Here is a 24038-nt window from a genome sequence, read left to right on the forward strand (position 1 = left end):
TGGCGTCACGCAACCGCAAGGCCAGCAGTGTCAGCATGCTGGGGGTTCGCCGTGAAGACCTGATGGTGTCAGCAGAGCGCATCAGGCGCCACACCGTCAAGCACCTGGGATTCAGCACACTCAGCCTGGCCATGAGAGGACTGGAGGAGGTAACACGCACGCACGCACACACACACACATACACACACAAACACACACACGCACACACGCACACAAACACGCACGCACAAACACACACACTCACACACAAAGACACACACACACACACACACACACACACACACACACACACACACACACACACACACACACACACACACACACACACACACACACACACACACACTGTCACACTGTCACACACGCTATGTCATTGTGTAAGCTTGTATAACTGTTGTGTAATTAATGTAGCTGTTGTGTTCATTCTAGACCATTGTGCATTACATAGGGTTTTCGTTTACAAACATCCGTGTTGTGAGGAGGGGCAAGATGCTAGGCAGCCAACCACGTGAACTCCTTTTTTGACTGACAGCAGTTTCCAACAATCAGAGGTTGAACAGTGCGCATCCATGGGTCTCGTAGCCAGGGATTGTTCACAAAGGGTAAACCCATGTATGCTGTATTATTGTGGATAAAACGGCCTCAAGGGCCGCAAATGGCCCTGGAGACATAGGTTCCCTACCCCTGCTTTAGAGGCTCACTCACTTTACTGTTCACTATCAGCAGTGAACCTGCATTGCCCTGTAGGGTATGTTATCTATCTGTTACCCCATGCTATCTATAGGGGGCGATGCAGTTCAATAATCCTGCAGTGCACTTCTATAGTACCTCATTGTAAGGCATTGCTATGTGTAACACTATGGGAGGTAAACAAGCTGCACAAGCTGAACTGCATGGTGTTATCTCTGTGGGAGGAGAGGGAAATTGAACCTGTCCTGTCTGGGCTGCCATCTGGGGCAGGCAAGGGTTCTAGGTTCAAATCCCACCCACAGGGAAGCAGTGCTGATACCTAACCATAATTTTTAACTTTCTCACGATATTGTATAGATGCCTATGGGGGGGTTGAGGAGGGTTGTCGGTTTGAATCCCACCCTGTATGGTGTTATAGGCAGGGGTGCACATAACTGGTACGCAGGTGCGCATGCGCACCAAAAATTAGCAATGCGTACTGCCACCTCGGTCACTACAGCGCACTTGCGTACTGACTATCTCACCAGACTGTTTATGTTGGTGAATGGTCAAACATGTCCAAAAAGAAACAGACAACAGTAGCCTAATCAGTTTCTTTGGAGTTTCATCAACAGCAAAGAAAATTGAGTCAGAGATTTAAAAAACAAAACTTTCCGAGAAGTGGCTCCAAGTGCCGTGGCTTGAGGCTATGATGAGCGGACAGAAATGTAGTGCCAGTCCCTTGAAATGCGGAATCGTTCCGTATGTGGTAGTGAAAGCATGCGTTCCGTGTTGAACAGGTAGGCCTAAGGGACGCGATGTGTCCCGTTTTCTCATGAATGCCTAAAAATAGACATGTCACTCGCATATCAACTGTAAATCTAACGACAGTCAGCGCGAGAGCGACCGAGTTGAGCTCCTGGCTCTCTCCTCCTCCCTCCATCATTATGGAATTGTGCCGTCTGTTAACTCCCTGAATGGACCCGCACCCCCGTAATTCTCATTGGCAACTCCGATGCATAGAAGTTAAAAACTGAAAGCATGCATCCATGCGCGTGGCTTCTTAAATGCACGCAGTTCCCGGCCAGCTCCACTTCTTAATTTCGTCAGCTTCCTCCCACCATATTCCAAACGGACACCGCAAGTTTATTTCCCCTCTTTTCTTTTTCTCTTTTTTTTTTTTTTTTTTTTACCGCGGATGAGGTGCGTACCAAAACATATTTGCTTGTGCGCATATGAGTAACGGCCTAAAAAAAGTTATGTGCACCCCTGGTTATAGGTGCCTGTAGAGCTATTGGAGGTCCGTGAGTTGCAGAAGTTGAACATGTCCCTGAACATCCTTCCTGGGCTGTTCTCAGGTTGTAGATTTGAATCCCACTCCTCATTGTATACTATTATGTCATTTCTACTGTCGGTCCCTGTGGGGCTGTGTGAAGTAACACAATCCACTACAGGGTTGTAGGTTCGAATGCTACCCATGCCAGACTACAAGCTAAAACCCCTGTTGAAGCAGCAAGTGTACTCTCTACAGCTCTTACGCACATACGAACATGGCTAGAGAAATCATGCCTTATTCTGAATGCAAAGAAAAGGGTTTGTTTGCATTTTTCTAAGCAACCTTCCCCTGGACTGTCTCAGCCTGGGGTCACTCTTGGTAGTGAACAGCTAGAAGTGGTCACAGATTTTAAATATCTAGGAGTCATTCTAGACTCCAATCTTTCTTTTAAAAAACATATAAAAATGATAACAAAAAAATAAAATTGAATCTCTACAACTTCAGGCACATAAGAGATGCTATGTCAAATAGTGCTGCTCTGACATACCTGCATGCAATGATATTTTCTCACCTAAGCTATTGCATTACTAGCTGGACCATGGTGGGATCCACTACTCTCAGACCATTGGAGAGTTTCTTTAAAAAAGCACTTAACATTTTAGATAAAAAACCTCTTTCATACCACCATTGTAACATTTTAGATAAGTACAACCTATTGAGTTTTGACAATTTCTGTAAATTCTCCTATAGCTGTCTTCTTTATAAAACTTTTCATGGCCTGGCGCCACCTTGTTTACAGGATTTTATAAAATATCGTCAAACACGAGTAACTCGAGCAGTGGTCAATAAAGATGTAGAGATTCCTTTCAGGAAAACCTCTTTCAGTCAAAATGCATTATCTACTAAAGGCGGCATATTATGGAACTCTATTCCTCTGCATATAAGGGAATGTCCCTCTTTAGCCACCTTTAAGATGGAGTATAAAAAGTGGCTTCGAGCCCAACAAACATGTTCACATTGACGGTCTGAGCCGCTACGCAGTGTACACGCACACACACACACACACACACTCACATAACACATGGCCCTATTTTGGGACCTTTTTCTTTTCTCTTTTCCTTTTATTTACATGCATGCCTTTTGCTTCTGCAGTGGGTTTTATTTCTTTTGTTACTAACAGTCTGTTTTATTTTAAATTATATTGCTTGTAAACATCTAGCCTGCCTATTGGACACCAGATGGAAATTAGCCCTTGGGCTACAATCTGGCATATTTACATATATGTACATGTATGTATATGTTCATTAATGTGCAATGTCCTGAACAAATAAAGAAAAGTAAAGTAAAGTACTGTCTCTAGGTACCTACCTACTGTGGAGCTGAGGGAGCTAAACCTGTGTCTGAACCACCTGTCTGGGCTGCCATCAGGGTTTAGGAGGGTTGTCTGTTTGAATCCAACCCCTTAATGCTCACTATGGTGTCATTTCTAGCTGTGGAATAGTGGGAGGTGCGGGAGCTTCAGAAGTTGAACTGCATATCTGGGCTGTCATCTGGGGTGAGGAGGGTTGTAGGTTTGAATCCCACCCCTTAATGTTCACTATGGTGTTATGTGTAGGTGGTAGTACCTGTGGAACTGTGGGAAGTGTGCGAGCTGTAGATGTTGAACCTGTCCCTGAGCTGCCTGACTGGGCTGTCATCAGGGTAGAGGATGGTCTGTTCGAATCCCACCCTTAATGTTCACTATGATGTCATTTCTAGGTACCTGTGGAGCTGTGGGAGGTCCGAGAGCTTCAGAAGTTGAACTTGTCCCTCAACTGCCTTTCTGGGCTTCCGTCGGGCCTCGGTCGCTTGGCCAACCTGGTGCTGCTGAACCTGTCGGGAAACCAGCTGAGCTGCCTGCCGGCCGAGCTGGGACTGTTGCATCACCTACGCGTGCTCTTCGCATACCGAAACCATATCAGCGAGGTGAGAGAGAGAGAGAGAGAGAGAGAGAGAGAGAGAGAGAGAGAGAGAGTGTGTGTGTGTTTGTGTGTGTTTGAGTGCATGTGTGCGTGCCTGTGTCTGTTTGTGTGGGTGGGTATGTGTGTGTGTACATGCATACGTGCGTCTGTGTGTGTGCATGTGTGTGTGTGTGCATGCGTGTGTGCTGTCCGACTATTGTCTTTCTCAATCTAAACCTCATAAGAGGTCCACGTGACTATCGAGGAGAGAGGGGAGGAGGAAAGAAATAAAGAGGACAGAGGAGAAGGATTCAGATGGAAGAGAAAAGAGGAGGAAAATATTTTCACTTTTCTGAGAAACCTCAGGATGACAAAAAAGGGCTAAAAAGTTAGTATGGGGATCGAGCACGCACACGGACCAGACACACACATTAAAACTGAAGTCTGGTCTGATGCAGTAACAAGCAGAGAAAAAAATCATAATTCAACTTACGCTGTTTACTCTTCTCTATTTTGGAATATTTAATAAGCTTGTAGGCCAAAATAAGACAGATAATATCTGATATTCTGATCATCTCTCTCACCCCCTCAGGCTTCAAGCACTGAAAAATTTAAGATATGTTTTTTGGGGGGGGCTTTCTTTTTTCTTCTCATGAAATAGGGTGCGTCTCTTCTGCGAAGTGTTTGATGTGAGATCTATACGCAGATGATGTTTCGGCCATATCAGAGTCTTTTATTGATCGCCATGGCTGGTTGGATTCACATGCATATTGCATGAGGAGTCAAAAGCCCACTGCAAACCAAGTGGAGCAGGCCGTGGTGGACATTTAATGCATATGTGCAGGGCAGGCAGCACCCTTCAGTCTTTCTCTCGCAGGCACGCACGAACGCACATACACACACACATGAGCAGGCAATACCTTCAGTCGGAGAGAGGAACTGCACCACAGTGCATGTGTGTGTGTGTGCGTGTTTGTTTGTGTGTGTATGTGTATGCGGCAGTGTAGCTAGGAGGAGTAGAGTTGGGCCGCCAGGCTTCAAACCAGGTAATCTGGGGTAGCAAAACGTGTGATCTGAGTCTGAATGCTACACCAGTGTTGCCAGATGGAAAATGCTGAATTATCGTACCAAAACCTCAAAATGATCGTTTTTGGGGGCTTTTTGGGAGGAAATAATCGTACAAGACCCAAATTGTTGTTTCAAGGCATCAAAATGAACTGAAAGAGAACTCTGAAATTATCGCACATCATGTTTTTTATTGTACAGGGGTGAAAATGGACAAAATTATGGTACAAAGATGAGGCTCCATTGCAGTGACGGACTGGGATAGAGAAACGGCCCTGGCATTTTCACCCACAACGCGGCCCCGCGGCCCTAAGACCCCCCAGTAGCCTACTTCCCCCCCCCCCCCCCCCCCCCCCCACCCCCCCCCCCCCCCCCCCCCCCCCCCCCCCCCCCCCCCCCCCCCCCCCCCCCCCCCCCCCCCCCCCCCCACCCCCCCCCCCCCCCCCCCCCCCCCCCCCCCCCCCACGTACACACAGACACACACAGAGAGAGAGACACACACACACCACTTCGCGGAAGTTGCAACAACTTGGTGACCGCGCACCACATGAAAACACATTGGTAAACACAAGGTGCATCCACCTACTAGAACTAGGTGCATGGTGCATCCTACACGTCGAAAACGGTGCGTTATAACAAGCGCACTCTGCACTCGTTGGCCCGCCCCACACAGAGATAAATTGTGACTATTAATAAAATAGTAGGCCTAGTAAACACTGAAGTTTCAGAAACCGACCTTTAAACAACAGGCTCCAGGCAAGCATCAACGTGCCTACACACACACACACACACTATACAATCAATGAACCAACCACTTTTGATGTCCGCTTTGCTCCTGCACCGCTTCTTTTTTTTTTTTTATTTACACTTTTACACATATCACACAAACATCACACAAAGTGGACAGCGCTTGTCCACTAGACAAAGGAAGAATAAACAACAACAAAAACAAACAAACAAACAAACAAAAAAAAACATACAATTATTTCCTACCCACTTCATAGAGGTCTACCCTATATGCTTAACTTAGGTTTGTAAGTTTTACTGTGTCTATATATTTATGTACTAAGGACCATGTAGACCTGACATCCAACTGCTTCAGGTGTTGTGTGTTTATACTTTCTTCCATCGTTAAAAAGTGTATTATCTGATCTAACCATTGTGAAAGAGTCGGTCCTGACTGCGATATCCAATTCATGAGTATGCATTTTTTAGCAAGGTGACATAATATTACAAAAACACATTTCTTTGCGTAAGGGAACACCTTTCCCCACCCATAATTCAACAAATACAACCTAGGACAGAGATCAAAAGTACACTCACACATATCTTGGATTGCTTCATGAATCTTCTCCCAGAAAGAATAGACAACTTTGCAGTCCCAAAATAAATGCATAAATGTCCCCAGTTCAGTTCCACATTTCTTACACAAAGGAGAATTTACTTCATCAAATTTGTTAAGCTTAACTGGGGTTAGATAATATTTGTAAAGAAATGTATAATTACTTTCCTTAATTTTAATATCTGTAGCCACGGGAGAGGTGAAATCTGTACACATTCTTAACCACTCTTTCTCACTGAAATTCTTTTTTAGATCAAGTTCCCAAATTGGTTTCAAGGGCACAAAAGAGTTCTGTGATCTTTCAGATAACCTTTTATAAAAAAGAGATATCTTCCCCTTAATAGAGGAGGCCAAGGATATGAATTGTTCCAGTTCTGTAGAGCAAAATCTAAGTTGTCCCTTTTCTTGCAAATGGACCATGATGTGGCGGACCTGCAAGTACTTAAAAAAATCTGATCTAGGAATTTCATATTCTCTAGTGATGTCTGCAAATGATTTCACAGACTCAGAACCCTTGTCAAACATGTCTGAAAAAGTCTTCAGACCATTAAGTGTCCAGTTTCGAAAATTTGTTTGTGAGAGAGCTAAAAAGTCTGGGTTAAATGCAATGGGAGAATTTACACTTATCAAACTATCTTTATCTAAGAACCGGTTACAGTCCTGCCATGCTTTCAGAGTAGCTTGTAGTGGAGGTAACTCTTCTACAGTTGTCGGGAGACGTAGAGTCTTAATGTAAAGTGTTGACATAATATCTAATGGATAACATGTTGATGATTCAAGAGATACCCAAAGAGTGCTGGTTTCTAATTTCCAACTTACAATATTTCTTACCTGGCAGGCCCAGTAATACCACTGAAAGTTAGGGAGTCCTAGCCCGCCTTTAACATAGGATTTAGATAAAGTAGCTAGCTTAACTCTTGGTGTTTTATTGTTCCATATAAATTTTGTTAAGGATTTATTAATTAGCTTAAAAAAAGAAGACGGGACATGACATGGTAACATAATAAACGCATAAATAAACCTAGGGAGTATACTCATTTTGACCACATTGATTTTACCAATGAGAGAGAATGGAAGAGTGGTCCAAGTCTGCAGCTTGTTTTGACAAACCTCCAACAAAAAGTTGTAGTTTGCCGTAAATAGTTTTTCTAAAGAAGGTGTTACTTGTATTCCAAGATATTTGAACCCATGAATTGACCAAGAAAAAGGGCATTCTTTTTTATATCATCCTCTTTTATAATATTGAGCGGGCAAGCAATTGACTTTTGTAGATTTACCTTATAACCTGACACTTCAGAAAATGTTTGAATGTCCACTAGTAGCTGAGGCAATGAAGACAAAGGTTCAGTTATAAACAATAGTGTATCATCAGCATAAAGTGAAATTGTATGATGGTGTGTATGTGCAGTAACTCCTTTTATCAGGGGGTTAGTTCTAATCTTCTCAGCAAATGGTTCTAATGCCATGACAAAAAGTAATGGAGAGAGAGGGCAACCTTGCCTGGTGCCTCTTCCTAGTTGCAGAGGGGCTGACTCCACACTATTGGTATATACAGTAGCATTTGGAGAGTCATATATTGCTTTAATCCATGCAATGAAGTTCTGACCCATCTTAAATTTTTCTAGTACTAAGAAAAGAAAATCAAATTCTAGGCGGTCAAATGCCTTTTCAGCATCAAGGGATACTAATAGTGAGGGTGTTTTGTCTTTATTTAGAAGATGTATAATGTTGAATAGCCGTCTGGTGTTGTCAGATGAGTGACGCCCTTTGATGAATCCAGTTTGATCTAGTTTAATTAATTTGGGCAAAACTGATTCTAGTCTTTTAGACAAAACTTTTGTAATAATTTTATAGTCGCAGTTAAGCAAACTTATAGGCAGAGAGATTCTGGCTGTTTTCATAGAAGCTGGTAGAATGTTATCAGTATAAAAGCTATTAACCATTAACATAAAGAGGGGTTTTAGTTGTGACCAAAATGTTTGGTAGAATTCTGCAGAAAAACCATCTGGGCCAGGAGACTTATTTGCTGACATTGATTTTATTGTGGCATATACCTCCTCCTCAGAGAAAGTATTATTTATCATTTGTTGGTCTAATACAGTGGTCTGTGGGAGGTCTAAATGTTCCAAGAATGCTTTTGCCTTAGATGTTGAGATGTTATCTGATTTATATAAGTTACTATAAAAACAAATTCTTTATTTATTTCTAAAGGGTCATATACTAAGTCATTCTCAGTTTTGATAGCCATTATTGTTCTTCTAGCTTGTTCCTTTTTCAAGTAGTGTGCTAGGAATTTCCTTGGCTTGTTTCCAAATTCATGAATTTTCCGTTTTAGAAACATGTTTTTTTGTTTGATGTAATTAGATTGGTCTAAGTTATAGTCAGCTCTTGCTTTAAATAAGTTTTTCCAGTTTTCTTCTGATTGAATTTGCTTGTGTAGTGCTTCTCTATATAACAGCTCTTCCTTTAGATCCTTTGTAGCTGCCTGCCTTTGCCTGTTTTTATATGAGGAATATGATATAATGTGTCCTCTCAAAGTTGCTTTTGCTGCATCCCATAATACATGAGGGGGTATGTCAGGTAGGCCTACATTATGCATAATAAAGTCTTCAATCCACTCTTCCGTTTTCTTGCAGAACGTTCCATCTTCCAAAAGTGAGTTGTTAAACTTCCACATTTTAGATGTATGCACTTGTTGTAATGATATTTCCAAAGAAACCATAGCATGGTCCGATATGGAGATTTCATGTATTTCACAAGAGGAAACTAGATTCAAACAATTCTTTGGGAGAAAAAAGTAATCTAACCGAGAATAACTTTTATGTCTGTTAGAAAAAAATGTATAGTCCCTTTTTGTGGGATTTTTAACTCTCCATACATCTACTAATCCCGTTTCATGTGCCAAAGCATTCAATATTTTTGCTGATTTAGGATTAGACCCACGGGAATGAGATGATTTGTCTAAGCATGAAAGAGTTAGGTTGTAGTCCCCCCCTATAAATCCCAATGTTGTGCAATGGGTGTTAAAAAGCGAAATCATATCAGAAATAAATGAAGGTGTGTCTGTATTAGGAGCATATATATTAAGCAATGTTAATTCCTTATTCCCAATTTTCCCTTTAACCAGAATATATCTTCCCTCTGTATCTGCGATTTGTTCAATGAGTTCAAACGGTGTGTGTTTGTGAACCAGGATAGCCACTCCTCTGCTGTTTGATTTGAAGGATGAAGAAAATATTTGTCCAACCCAGTCCTTTTGCAGTTTAAGATGTTCTTCTGGTGTAAGATGGGTTTCTTGCAGTAGAGCTATTTCAACCTTTTCTTTTTTAAGTGCTGTGAGTATTTTGGTTCGTTTAACAGGATGTCCTATACCTTTAACATTCCATGTAATTAATTTTAAAGGTCTCATGATACCTTTTTATGAAGAAACCTTGAGAAAATACACAGGGAAACCTTCAAGCTGTGGTAGGCAGGATTAGTAAAGACAAAAAAGGAAACAAATACACAGTCAACACAAAAACACAAACATTCATACACATTTAGATCGACAAAGTTCCATCTGCACCACCGGCTAATTTGGTGGCAACTTGTGGTGAGAGTTGTTAGTTCAGAATTTAGGGTCTCTGTAGCCACGTTCGTGCACATACCCTAAAAGAAAGCAGCTTGAAACCCCCCCTCCCCCTAAATTATCCAACTCTAATTAAGCAAATAATTTCCAGTCATGTCCAAAGTTGGTTATAGCTGTTAAGTAATTTCTATCAGACCGAAAAATCCTTAAAGTATTTTTTTTTTATTATTATTATAATATCCCAAAAGAGAAGGAGAGAAAGAGAAAGAAACAGAGTAAAATAAATAGTTTGCAAAGTTCCCCGGTAGACTGCAAACTGGATCCACACTTGTCCATTTTCTTACAAAATAACTTAGGCCTAGTTTAACGAAAACAGATCAACTCTAGTGTTAATGTTCACCATAGTAGCCATATAGGCCTACCTAGGTCTGTACTCTCTTCATATCTATGCCAGTTCAGTCGCCTTTTACACTCCTCTTCGTTCATAAACAAAACAAAAAACACAAAAAAAGCTTGAACTTAAAGACCAGTCCCGTCCCGTCCCGTCCCCCCTTTTTTTTTTTTTGCATACCGTGAACAAAGTCCAGACAGCGCGTCATCTTCATCTCAGGTACACTCGGCTTTGTGCAGTCCCTTTTGCCGGGCCGAAATGTCAGTCCTACCTTGAGCTTTAAGCCAGGAAAAAAAAACAAAAAAAAAACAATAATAATAAAAAGATAACAAAGGTTATCTGCAAGCCGCCCACTGGAGCAAGACCTTTCCCTTTTCAATATGATCATAAGCAGAGTAGGGCAAAACAGAAAAAAAGAAGGCGTTTCCTTAGACTGCACATTAATGTTCACCGTTGCAAGTTTCAAGTTCATCCAGCTTTGTTCTATTATTCCAGTAGACCGTAGTCAATGACGACATGCGTGAAATGAGAGAGAGAGAGAGAGAGAGAGAGAGAGGTCCCCATTTGCTCCATTACGCAGCCTACCGTAATCCGTAGGCCTATCCAAGATGCGCATCTTCTTATCTGAAGGTGAATTCGGCCTCACGGCGTAATCCAGTTTATTCGGCTTTGTAAAGTCCCTTTTCCTCTAAAGCTTGAGTCGCTGCTCTTGGGTTAGGGAAGGTTGTAGTGGAATCATCCTCGTGGAAAATCTTCAGTTTCGCAGGCGCCACGATATGCGATTTGATCCCCTGGTCCTTTAGTTGTTTCCTGATTGGCTTATACATGGCTCTCTGCTTCCTCACCTTGGTTGTGAAATCATGCTCGAAGTAAATCCTTGTATCTTCAAACATCACCTTCTTCTTTGTCCATGCAGCCTGCATGACACGCATTTTCATGTCGTTCTCGAGGAAAGCAATGATGATCGGACGGTCGAAGTTTTCTCGCTCTTGATAAGTGCGATGCGCACGAAGTATGTTCAGTTCATCATGTACTCCGAGTTCTTTAATCAGCTTTGTGAGAAATCCCACCATGTCCTTCCCTTCACTTCCTTCAGCGATATTGTAGATGCACATGTTATTTTGCCTCGACTTGCTTTCCAAGTACTCTGTTTGTTCAATAAGTTCATCAATTCGAGACTTCATCCATTCCATAGTTTGTTGATTATTGGCTCCAGCATCATCCAAATCGCTCACCCGACTTTCCAAGTGCTCAACGCGCGTTGTAGTTGCGTTCACCTTCTCGTTCAGATCAGCTGTTTGTTGCATAATCTTCTGAATGTCGCGTTCAGTCTCTCGACGGAAATCTTTCAATTCCATTTTCAGCACTTGAAACTCCTGGCATAAGGACTCTTTTAACTCAGCAAAAAGTTTATGCATTTCACCCTGGGCGGCCATGCTGCGGTCTTCCCCCGTGTGTTTCTTGGTTGGTTTCTTTTTCTTTGGTTGGAGTTCGTGGAAATCTTTATTTATCCCGGAGCGCAGATTCATTACTTAGTTATCTTGCTTAAACATTTTCTTTACAGTATCATTTTAAACAAGATTTAGATCTTATTTCAGGGGAGGTAACGCGGGCTTATTCAAACTGCTGCCATGTCACCGGAACTCCGTCATCCTGCACCGCTTCTTTACGCAAAAGCCCTTAACGCTGTCCAGTGGACAGTGGCCCAGCTATATGACAAGACTATGAGTGGGAGTCAGTCCAACTTCTATGCTAACCAGTCCAGAGCTGAACGCAAAACAACATACCGTAGGCTACATCGATATGGCTACTAAAATGTATTTCAGCAAGACAAGCCACCAATTCGAGAGCCCATTACCAAGTCATGAAGTTAAGAATACATTACGAATAAGAAAAACTACAACAGCCAGATTACCACAAGCTAAAAAGGTTTACAGATCACCTTGGCTAGTAGCGAGACTAGCCACGGACTGGCTTATGACAGTAGAAACGCGACCAAACGTGAAATAAAAAAAGTGTCACGGCGGACACAATGATTATTAATGGAAATCCTTCAGCCCCTACCTGGTCTTATTCGTAGCGTCGGGCGGTGCAACACATCTTCTAATATCCATATTTGTGTGGGCGAGAGAGCTCTGCGTGCTATTCCATGTGTGAATGGCCTTTAGTCCAGCGGATGGGTGATTTGATCGTGCACTTTTGAGTAAAAGCATGAAAATCGGTACACATATCCTTCTTGATATGCTGATTAATATTAGCGTTGGAGGCGTCGCAAAAAAATCAGCGTTTTCAAGATGGCCGCCAAACCCAATATGGCCGACCCATATTAATGAATCTACCTGAAACTTTGTAGTAAAAGCATGAAAATCAGTACATGTCCTTCTTGATATGCTGATTAACATTAGCATTGGAGACGTCATGAAAAATAAATCGTTTTCAAGATGGCCGCCAAATCCAATATGGCCAATTCATATTCATGAATCTACCTATCTATCTAACACTTGGTAGTAAAGGCATGAAAATCGGTACACATGTCCTTCTTGATATGCTGATTAAATTTAGCGTTGGAGGCGATGCGCAAAATTCATCGTTTTCAAGATGGCCGCCAAATCCAATAAGACCGATCCATATTAATGAATCTACCTGAGACTTGGTAGTAAAAGCATGAAAATTGGTCCACATATCCTTCTTGATATGCTGATTAACATTAGCATTGGAGACGTCGCAAAAAAAAAAAATGTTTTCAAGATGGCCGCCAAATCCATATTAATGAATTTACCTGACACTTGGTGGTAAAAGCATGAAAAACTGTACACATATCCTTGATATGCTGATTAACATTAGCATTGGAGGCGTCGCGGGGAAAAAAATGTTTTCAAGATGGCCGCCAAATCAAATATGGCCAGCCCATATTAACTACCTGGTACTTTGTGGTAAAAGCATGACAATTGGTACACATAGTTACTTCTTTACAGTAGATGCTTATTCATATTAGGGGCCATGAACAAAAATCAAATATGACTGACCCATATTACAATACAATACATTGCAATGTGTATTTATATAGCACAGTATCACAACTATGAAGTTTACTCAAAGCGCTTTGAAAAAAGACATACACGCATACATACACATTCACACACCAGCTGTGCAGACTGCCGTACGGCACCAGTTGTCACACGAGAAAATGTGTGCATACACACACACACACACACACACACACACACACACACACACACACACACACACACACACACACACACACACACACACACACACACACACACACACACACACACACACACACATCATATGCCAAATCTTCACATCATTATCATGGTCTAGAAATGAATCCTAATACTGTACATGTAAACTTTTCACTCAAGTTATATTTTACATACCCTGAGTTGTCTTTTTGATGGCCATCATGTTCCAACTGTGCCATTCACCATTTATTCAAAGTGTATGTCAATCTTAATTAGGCATTATTGGCAGTTTGATTGATGTTGGCCATAGTATATACCATAGCCTGTGAAATCCTACTACTTTACACAATTGTTCTGATCTGAAATGTAGCATGGATTCCATCCCTCAGTGAGGGTACCAGATCTTGGGGTTCAATCAGGAGAATGAGTAGGGGTGTAAAGGCGATGGCTGCAGTTTGTTTGAATAGATACAACTGACATGATTGGATATGGGCTACACATATGCCAAATACCACATTCTTAACGACCTATAAACTGCCATGGGCAATCGTAAATCACAACTTTCCTATGAAAAATTGTCTAGGTAGCCACCAGATTATCTCACTTGTGAGATCAACTTGTGTTAACCAGGCAAGACATACCATACAACTTGCATTGGGTGCAGGATTGCAGTTTGTTTGAAAACCTTGTGCAGCTAGAAGTAGTCATCAACTATTGGTTTCTTTGAAGTAAGCAATCATAACAATGTCCACGAATTAACAAATCAAGTGAACTTCCTCTCTAGCAATCTTTAAATCCTGGCCCTTTTGGAATTTGTACGAGGCCTATGCAGTTATCACTAAGCGCTAGAGGTGCTGTACATCCCACAAGCCCCTCAAAAGCCTTGGATTTGTACATAACGCTACTGCCGTATTATCTATTTGAGGCCTCAAGAATGCAATCAGTGTACCTATTGAAGAGTATTAGCACAGAACATTTCATACAGATCTGTCCATCTGTACAAAACCTATAATGCAAACAAAGTCAGCAATCTTCAAAGTGTAAGGCTTTAACACTTTATCAGTTCATGTACCTATTATAGAGTGGTAGAACACAAGAGGTGGTGCAAACTCTTGCACCTATTCTAAAGTTATCACATTACAGAAAATAATCTATTGTGGTGGCAGACACAGTTTGGGCAAAACCATCATATATGCATCACTTCATTTGATAATATGCCAATAATAATGTTAAATCATTGTCGATGGCATTTTCTGAGTGTTAATATCCAATGCCACAATATTCTTGTAGAAATACATGTAATTTCTTATAAACACTATCTTAGTTGGCCATTTTGAAAATGTGTTTTTTCCCACAATGCCTCAATTTCTAATATTAATGAGCACACCAAGAAGTAAATGTGGACCAGTTTCCATGGTTTTACTAAAAGTGCCTGAAGGATTTATTAAAATGCGTTTGCCATATTTGATTTGGCAGCCATCTTGAAATGTAAACTTTTTTTTGCAAAGTATCGAGTTCTTTTATCAATCAAAATATAAAAAAGTAACTGTGCACAAATGTCCATGCCTTTACTACAAACTGTCAGGTTGCTTCATTAATATGGGTTGGCCATAATGGATGTGGCGGCCATCTTGAAAATACAGCATTTTAGCAATACCTCCAATGGTCATATTTATCAGCATATCAAGAATGATATGTGTACCGATTTTCATGCTTTTACTTCCAAGTGTCAAGAGGATTCATTAATATGGGTAGGCCATATTGGATTTGGCGGCCATCTTGAAAGTGCTACATTTTTCGCAACGCCTCCAATGCTAATATTAATCAGCATATCAAGAAGGATATATGTACCGATTTTCATGCTTTTAATACCAAGTGTCAGGTAGATTCATTAATATGGGTCGGCCATACTGGATTTGGCGGCCATCTTGAAAACAATGCATTTTTCGCTACATCTCCAATGCTAATATTAATCAGCATATCAAGAAGGATATATGTACCGATTTTCATGCTTTTACTACCAAATATCAGGTAGATTCATTAATATGGGTTGGCCATATTGGATTTGGCGGCCATCTTGAAAACGATGCATTTTTCGCGACGCCTCCAACGCTAACATTAATCAGCATATCAAGAAGGATATGTGTACCGATTTTCATGCTTTTACTCAAAAGTGCACGATAAGGCCCTTTTGTGTGTCCCATCCGCCGTACTATTTGTGATTTCTTGGCCATTGCAGAGACAAAACAACACACTTCTTCATGGTCTTCTTCCAAGCAAGCCAAGAAACCGGCATAATAGATACTACGACATAGATTCGAACAGAACACCGTGTTTTCAGTGACAACAACCTTGAATGTATGGGACACTTCTATTTGTTGTCCGCCACACCGTAGTGCTCACAGGAAGTTTATCGTTAGTCACTAGGGAAACGGAGGACTGAACTGATTAAGAAAATACCTCAAAAGACCACAAGATGGCAGCATCTCACCGCTTAGTGACCACCAAACACCACAAGTCAAGTCAAATGTGCTTTATTAACAATTTCCATTGCCTAGGCCTGATATGAAAGTGAAGGACAGACCAATAGGCTACAGGCTACCAAACAAACATTTATCAAAACTGGGCAGAACAACCAAAAAAAACATGTCAACATTAAAGTGCATTGCGTTTTCCCTAAATAACCACTAGAGGGCTTAAATATACATTTTCACTGTTTCTATGCATTACGTTGACAACGGGGATATACAAATTATCCAGAGAAAACGACTGAAACAAAACATTTTTTGAAGGGAAACTATTTAGATGGTATTGATATAGTTTTCAGATGTGAGTAAACACGTGTTTATAAAAATGTAGTTAAGCATTATATTGCAGTATTATATGATAGAAGAAGAGTGAAGTCTGTAGTTTCAGAGCATATAGGCTGTTTATAATGAATACAATTACATTTTAATAACTTGACCATTTTTTGAAAAAACAGCTTATGGGGTAAAACGCCCCCTATGCAGAGGGGCAAAACGCCCCCAGGGGACTATCACAATATTAGGCTATAATAACATTATTATTAACATTACTTTGTGTGTGTGTGTGTGTGTGTGTGTGTGTGTGTGTGTGTGTGTGTGTGTGTGTGTGTGTGTGTGTGTGTGATTATTAGGGCAGCGATTCACCTATAGGCCTACTCCCTTTTTGGCTGTCTGTCTGCCTGCAGTGGTGGTCATCAGGCTCAGGGGTTGGTGTGTAGGCCTAATGTGGGCTGTTGCTGTGTGCCAGTGGCGACAGTGTTCTGCAGAGATGTTCTGTGGTCTGCACACCGTCACAATGGTAGACCTAGGCCTAAACACACACAAAAAGAAAGCAAAGCACATCAGGTAGGCCTATCAGTGGCAGTCAGACATCAGCCTCACACATTTAACAACAATAAAAATAATGGAAAACATTTATAAAACACACACAGATTTTCCTAGTGCCTCACCTTTATTATGGAGTTAATAGAGTGCGCAGGAGCCTGCTCTTCTCTGCAACCCGATCGATGACATAATCAGCATCCAAGTTCACAAGGACCTCTTTCTCTGTCGCCATCAGCATAAGGGCCTCAAAGTTCTCCTGTGACAATCTGGTCCTCAGACGATTCTTGATAAGCTTCAAAGTGGAAAAACTTCGCTCACAAGCCACTTGCATACAGGACAGTGTCAGGAGGAATTTGCAGGCAGAGCATACATTGCTGTAAGCACTGGTGAAGAGGTTCAACTGCTTTAGGATGAAGTAGCAACATACGACACAGTTCTTGCAGGCAGAACATTTCTTGCTGACCAATTCTATTTCTGCATCTTCCTCCATCTCTGACTCTGAGGCATCTGCTTGCACGTCGATTGTGAATTCGTTTAGAGGCGACTTTTTCAGGCTGTCCCAGTTCGCTGCGAGGTGGGTCAATTCAGACTGCAGATTTTCGACAGTGGCATCTTCATTGAACCGCAACAGGCGTTCGCTCAAGTTCAGAAGTGCATTCGGGGGCAGCTCTTTTTCAAGAAGGAGGTTGAAATTCCGAGGGTCGAGGCATGATAGATCGGCATACAGATCCCCGTGCTGCAGGAACCTACGGTGCATGCAGGTGCTTACCGTGTCCAGGATGACGTTGTGGACTTTTATCCTGTAGTCTGTCAATGCGTCGGTGGTGACTAATTCTTCTTCGGACTCTCCTGGCATGGTCTTCCTTTTTTGGTGCCGTTTTTCGGCAGTGCGTCCATCACCTCAACGTCATCTCCCAGCTTCGAAATTGCCCAGCTTACAAACCTGTCGGTGGCCTCTTTAACGGTTGTAAAATCTCTCACAAGATGATGGATCTGTGTGTGAGTTTCCCTCACTATTCGCTGGGCGCTTAAGAGGTCCAGGCCGCTGGTTTGAAGATATTTTGACACTGGGCCGGTGAGCGCAAAAATGCGCAGGAAGATCTCAGCGGTCAGCACCGTCTCGTTTTTCAACAGTGACTCCATGTAACTGCGAGCCTTAACACGCGCTTGTGTGCTGAAGCGTGTGTTCTCCTGAATGGAATATAAAGCTTGCACAAGTGTCACATACACTCCGCTCTCTGGTTTCCCGAATGACCCGAATACCTTCTGCAGCGCGACATCCTTGGCTGACCAACGCGTCTCCCCAATCAAGGACAGCCGCCTCTGATTTGTGTCCTGGCTGACACTCTCCCATGTGTTCATGCGCTGGTATGAATCGCGAAAGAACACGGCAATGTCATTAAGTAAGGTGAACAATGATGCTGCTGCGATTACAACACTTGTGGTTTCGGCCATAACCAGATTCATCACATGGGCATAGCACCAAACATGCACCTGACCGGGAGACTCCTTTGAGAGCCAAGCGGAGAAGCCTTTGTATGCACCTTACATGTTGGCCGCGCCATCCGTCGAATTGCCAATGCAGTGCTTGATGTCAATGCCGTTGGAGTCCAATGTTTCTTTTACAAGGTTCAGAAAATCCTCCCCTGTAGCTGATTTGCATTGGACCACTGCGAGAAGCCTCTCGCAGATTGTGGTGTCAGACACATATCGAACAATTACGCTGCATTGGTCTTTGGCCGTCAAGTCCTGTGTGGTGTCAATTTGGACAGAGAACATTTTTGCCTGGATGATGTCAGCGCAGTGCCTCTCTTTAACGAGTTGTCGGATGGCTTCTATGACCGAGTTGACGGTGGTCTTGGACATTAGTGTGACAAAGGAGCCCCTTCCCTGCCCTTCTGAACTTCTCTCGATACATTCCTGTACGTGCTGCTGTAGGCAAGGATCGTATTTGCTGAGCAATAAAAGAATTTCGAGGAAGTTGCCGTGGTCAATGGACAGATCGGCCAAAGTCCGTGCTGACTCATTTTTGTTCCCCCTGTAGCTCAATGCCCGCTTTCCAATTACCTTCACTATATCCACCACTCGTTCCATAACCTGACGCCTCTTGCGGACTTTCTCTCGGAGGTTGGTGTCCATCAAGCTTCTTATGTCTGTCTGGTTGGTCCATGACAGGTATGCCTTAACGCAGTCGAGATGTGTGGATATCTTTTCATGCTAATCAAGCCTCTGGTGCAAGTGTCTGAAATCCGTGCACCCGTTTACGAATGGATTTGCCTCAGTTTTTTTGGAGAAGGCCAGGCCCACAGCACAAAAAACTGAGTGTTTCTTCTCGTCATAGCTGACCCACTTACGTTCTGCTCCATCCTTGCGTCTAAAAGCCCTCATAACAGATGCGCTGTCGCTCTGCTGCCGTGGGTGGAATATAAAAAACAAGCCCAATGAGTTGGAGTTTGGCCTGCTAAAATAGTCAAACTTGTCATCAGGCCTGCGACTCACTTGTGTTCTTGTGCTCTCCTCTCCTGCAGCATCAGTCTCCATCTCGCTCTCCACAGCTTCATCATCTTCAGGCGGCCTATGTTTGTTTTGCTCCTCCTCGGTGTCCTCTTGCTCATCCCATCCGTCCTTGCCCTCGCCAATGTCGGCAACATCAGTGTCCGCGCAGGTGGATTAAAAAAACCCATCCAATTTATAGCATTTCTCGCCCCCCAAAAGAAATGCTTTCTTTAATTTCTCCCTCTTTTTCTCCGCTACCCCCTTCTTTCGTTTAATTCCTCCTCTTCCTGGACCTTGATTCATTTTTTCTTAGCTATAATTGTCAATTCGCGACATCTACCGTCAGTTTCTCTCTATAACTTCAGAATGTTGATGAATCTTTTACGTTCTTTTTCTTTTTGGCGGGAACCGAACGTAAATGAAAATAAAAATCCCACAAAGCAATTTTACTACAGTTGTCTCAAACAAAAGCAAAATATAAATAGATATATATTTTTACTATTATTATTTTGAACACTTTTACATCATTGGAATATATATTCAGGAAAAATACAACATGAAACATAATGAGACCCCACCCATCAAGATGCCACCGTCCGTGTGTCATGTATGGCAGTGTCAGTGGTATAAATAGCGAAACGGTGGTGGTGAAATGCAATCTGAATAGAACTTTAAACGCAGGCTGCGTGATATTTGCATAGGTAATTCCCAATCGTATGACTATGGGGCCGCAACAAGTATCGGAGGGGCCGCAATGAATATTTAAAGGGCCGCGGCCCTTCTGGCATGTGCCCAAATGCCAGACTGTCCAGTCCGTGCCTGCTCCATTGCGACCACACCTTCTGAACTTGCTTTAAGGCGGGCAAACACTGTGCAATATTTTCACTCGTGGAATTTAAGCTCCTGCTCACACTGTACAAGGGAATTTCACGATTTAAAAGTTCACATCTCACGACTCACGTCCTCATACCATACAAGCCGACAGTTGGATGCGAGCCGAATGCTCCCACTGTGCGACACAATCAGCATGTTTCCCGAGTCTGCAGAGGAGTTTCGAGTCTTAGGTGGAGATGAGGACGCGTGTGAGAGCAAATCACACGGCCCTATTCATTTGGGCATGTGTAGTGTCAAATCGGGTCGTAGCACTGCTTTAACTGTGCGATTTACGCACGAGGCACGACCAGGATTTCAAACAGTTTTGATTTTCTTGCGACCCTACGATTGCGCGATCGTGAGGTGAAATCGCTTGTCGTTACCCTGTGCACACTACACAAGATAAACTCACGATTGGCCTGCGGTTGAGCAAGAAATCGGCCCGACTCTCAAAAACTCATGCGAGTGACAAATCGTGCAAAAAGTCGCACAGTGTAAGCCCAGCTTAAGTTACACCCATGACTCCGTCAGACTCTTTCCAGCTAAGCCACAGTGAACTACATGCCCAATTTTAACTAGGGTTCCCGAACATTTTCCTACTGGGACCCTTCCACAGTTTGGGAACCACTGAAGGAGGGGATCAACTAAACAGTTTGTCTGGCTATGACACCTAATACCCAACGGAGGACATTTTTTTTGCAATTAGTGGATTGTAAAACTGCCAAATAATTGGGTGGTAAACTGCCCAACTACATGTGCTATGTGAGTGCTGGCTGATTTGGATGCTGGTGCCTCTGTCTGCCTCTCGCAGGGTCGATCCCAGAATCAATGCAGCCCAAAACAGTGTTTCAAACTAGTGTAGAGCATTTCGTGTTGTGGTGCAACGACTTTGCACATTAAGTCAAGCTCTACAATGCCACAGAAAAGCAGTTTTGTCATGTTACTAATTGGGTCACGCAAGAGGGCAGATGCAGAAATGAAATGGCAAAAAAAGGTTTAATACATGGGTTCACAGTGTTTGTAAACACGATGAGATGAGGAGGGGAAAGACACTGGCAGCCAACCACGTGAGCTAATTTTTTGACCGACAGCGGTTGTGCGTTGTGAGTTGTGCGCAGCTAGGTTCGAGCAGCCAGGGGAAAACAAAAAATTAGAACCCATGTATACTCAAAATGTCTAGGGATTAACGAAAATATCCATCCTTTCGGCTCAAACAGAAAGACAAGCTTCCTGAAGAGCCGGGTGTACTAAGTTGGAGGTGTGTGTGTGTGTGTGTGTGTGTGTGTGTGTGTGTGTGTGTGTGTGTGTGTGTGTGTGTGTGTGTGTGTGTGTGTGTGTGTGTGTGTGTGTGTGTGTGTGTGTGTGTGTGAAGGTTCCTGAAGAGCTGGGTGCGTGTACTAAATTGGAGGTGTGTGTGTGTTCGTGTGCGTGTGCGTGTGTGCATGTGTGTGTGTGTATGTGTGTGTAGGTTCCTGAGGAGCTGGGTGCGTGTACTAAGTTGGAGGTGTTGAGTTTGGCCAGCAACCAGATCAGGAGCCTGCCAGCCAGCCTGGGAGCCATGAAACACCTGAGCCACCTCAACCTCAGGTAAACACACACACGCACGCACTCACACACACACAAACACACACCATACACACACAGGAGTACCTGGGCCACATCACCAAAGATAACACACACACACACACACACACACACACACACACACACACACACACACACACACACACACACACACACACACACACACACACACACACACAATCTGTTGCATCCTATTCTATCCTATCCTATTGTATCCTATTCTATGAATCTGTTCATTCTATGTGCTAACGGTTTCTTTTCCTTTTCCTGCCAGCCATAACCGTGTGGCCCACATCCCGGCGTGTGTGTACGCCATGCGGGGGCTGGTGTTCCTGCACCTGGCCGGCAACCAGCTGGAGAACATAGCGGACCAGATCCAGGACCTCGTCAACCTCAAGATCCTCATCGTCGAGGGCAACCGGCTGCACGCGCTGCCCAAGACACTCTGTTCTCTCAGGTGTGGATGCTTTTGTCAATAATAAAAAATATATATATTAAAAATAAAAATAAAAAATAGGCTATAACATAGAGATCATTGAAAATTCATCACTGAAACAACAGCAATCATTGAATAACCTGGACAATCAGTGGAATCACCTGTGGAATTCTGGTTGCAGTCCAGTGGAGAGGGGAGCTGTGTTTTTGTCTTCATCATCTACCATCCATGACGGTTTTTACGCGTTTGTTTGAGAGTGTAGTTGTAGTTGTAGTTGTAGTTTTTTAACTGATTTCCATACTGCCCTGTAGCCCCATAATGCACACCCTTCTATCAGTGGAACGCTGTAAGAGTGATTGAAAAGTTACAGTAACTACCATAGTACTACACTACTATGAGATACACATATTATGACAATGGGCCTTAAGTAATGAACTATGACTTGTTCATTGCCATTCTGCTAACAGCAAACACTGTGTCTTACCAGGTTAATAACCCTGAAGACTACAATTCCCTCCCCTCCCCTTCTCTTCCCTTCTCTGCTCTCCCAGTGCTCTGGAGCTGCTGAACGTGGACTTCAACGAGCTGCAGAGTCTGCCCGGGGAGATGCACCTCCTGCTGCGTAGGAGGCTGGGCAAGCTGGCCTGCCACCCCCTGGACACGGGGCTTCACGTGGCCCACAACCCGCTGCTCAAACCCATACAGGAGGCCCTGCAGGGCGGCATAGGGGCCCTCTACAACTACCTCAAGCCTGGCTGAGCATTCGAACATAGGGGGCCCTCTACAATAACTTGAATCTTGGTTGAACATAGGAGCCCTGTACAATAACCTAGAGAGCCTGGTTTAACACAGGGCCCCCCTACAAATAGTGCAAGCCTGGCTGAGCATTCGTTGGGGCCCTCTACGAGAACCTCAAGCCGGGTTGAACATAGGAGGGCCTTTACAACTACCTCAAGAATGACTGAGAATAGGGGGGCCCTACAGCTACTGCAAACATAAGGGCCCTCTGAAACTAGTGCAAGCCTGGATGAGCACAGGGGACCACTACAACTACTGCAAGCCTGTCTGAACATGATGTGCACTGGAAAATAACCTGAAGCCTGAGTGAAGATAGGGGTCCTCTACAACTACTGCAAGCCTGACTTTTTTTTTTCTATAGTCTTTTTTTCTCTCTCTGATTATTACCTGTGTTACATGTATCTTGAAATGTTCATGTCCATGTAGGCATTATGTGTATTTATGTAAGCTTGACACCTTAATTTCCCCCCGGGATCAATAAAGTTACCCTACTCTACTCTACTCGACACTACTTTCTGAACATAGGAGGCCTCACTACAAGAACCGCACACCTGTCTGATAGGGTCCCTCTAAAATAACCTGAAGTCTGGCAGAACATGGGTGCTGGAACCTGGGTGAACATATGGGGTCCCACAACAGCTGCAAGCCTGGTTACGATGTAGGGACACATGCACACAAATCGGGCAAAGCAAAGCAAAGTTTGTCATTCCTATGAAGTAAGTGAAGTGCAGCGAAGCCTGGTAAAAAGGGGCAAAGAAAAGTGAAAATATTCTGCCAAGTTAAAGTGTTACGCAAATGAGGAGTGTTTTTTTTGTCTGCAACAGGCAATCAAATTAACAGCATAAATGCATTTCAGTCAATCTGATTCTCCGCTATGACCGTTGACCTGTCAAAATTAAAGACTGAATTTCGTCTCTGTTTGCTTTGCTTCATTTCATCCCCATGTGTCCCAGCCATGAACATAGAGTAGAGTGCTCCACAACTTCCACAAGTCTTGGATACCACCATGAGGATGGGGTAGAGATGACAACCTCGAGCATGTTT

The 24038-nt window shown here is 43.1% G+C and overlaps 1 protein-coding gene across 1 annotated transcript in view; it reads left to right on the forward strand.

Annotated features, from left to right (window-relative positions):
- The window catches only part of LOC134456164 (leucine-rich repeat-containing protein 30-like), a 24889-nt gene extending 851 nt beyond the window's left edge, over window positions 1-24038 (forward strand). The window contains exons 1-5 of the mRNA XM_063207568.1: window positions 1-149; window positions 3704-3910; window positions 21645-21763; window positions 22035-22217; window positions 22748-24038. The exon at window positions 1-149 is cut by the window's left edge and continues 851 nt beyond it. Of these exons, the coding sequence (XP_063063638.1) occupies window positions 1-149; window positions 3704-3910; window positions 21645-21763; window positions 22035-22217; window positions 22748-22955 (866 nt within the window). The 3' untranslated portion in view covers window positions 22956-24038. The remainder of the gene's footprint in view (window positions 150-3703; window positions 3911-21644; window positions 21764-22034; window positions 22218-22747) is intronic.

This window comes from Engraulis encrasicolus, chromosome 10, assembly GCF_034702125.1.
Source record: "Engraulis encrasicolus isolate BLACKSEA-1 chromosome 10, IST_EnEncr_1.0, whole genome shotgun sequence".
NCBI classification, from domain to species: Eukaryota; Metazoa; Chordata; class Actinopteri; order Clupeiformes; family Engraulidae; genus Engraulis; species Engraulis encrasicolus.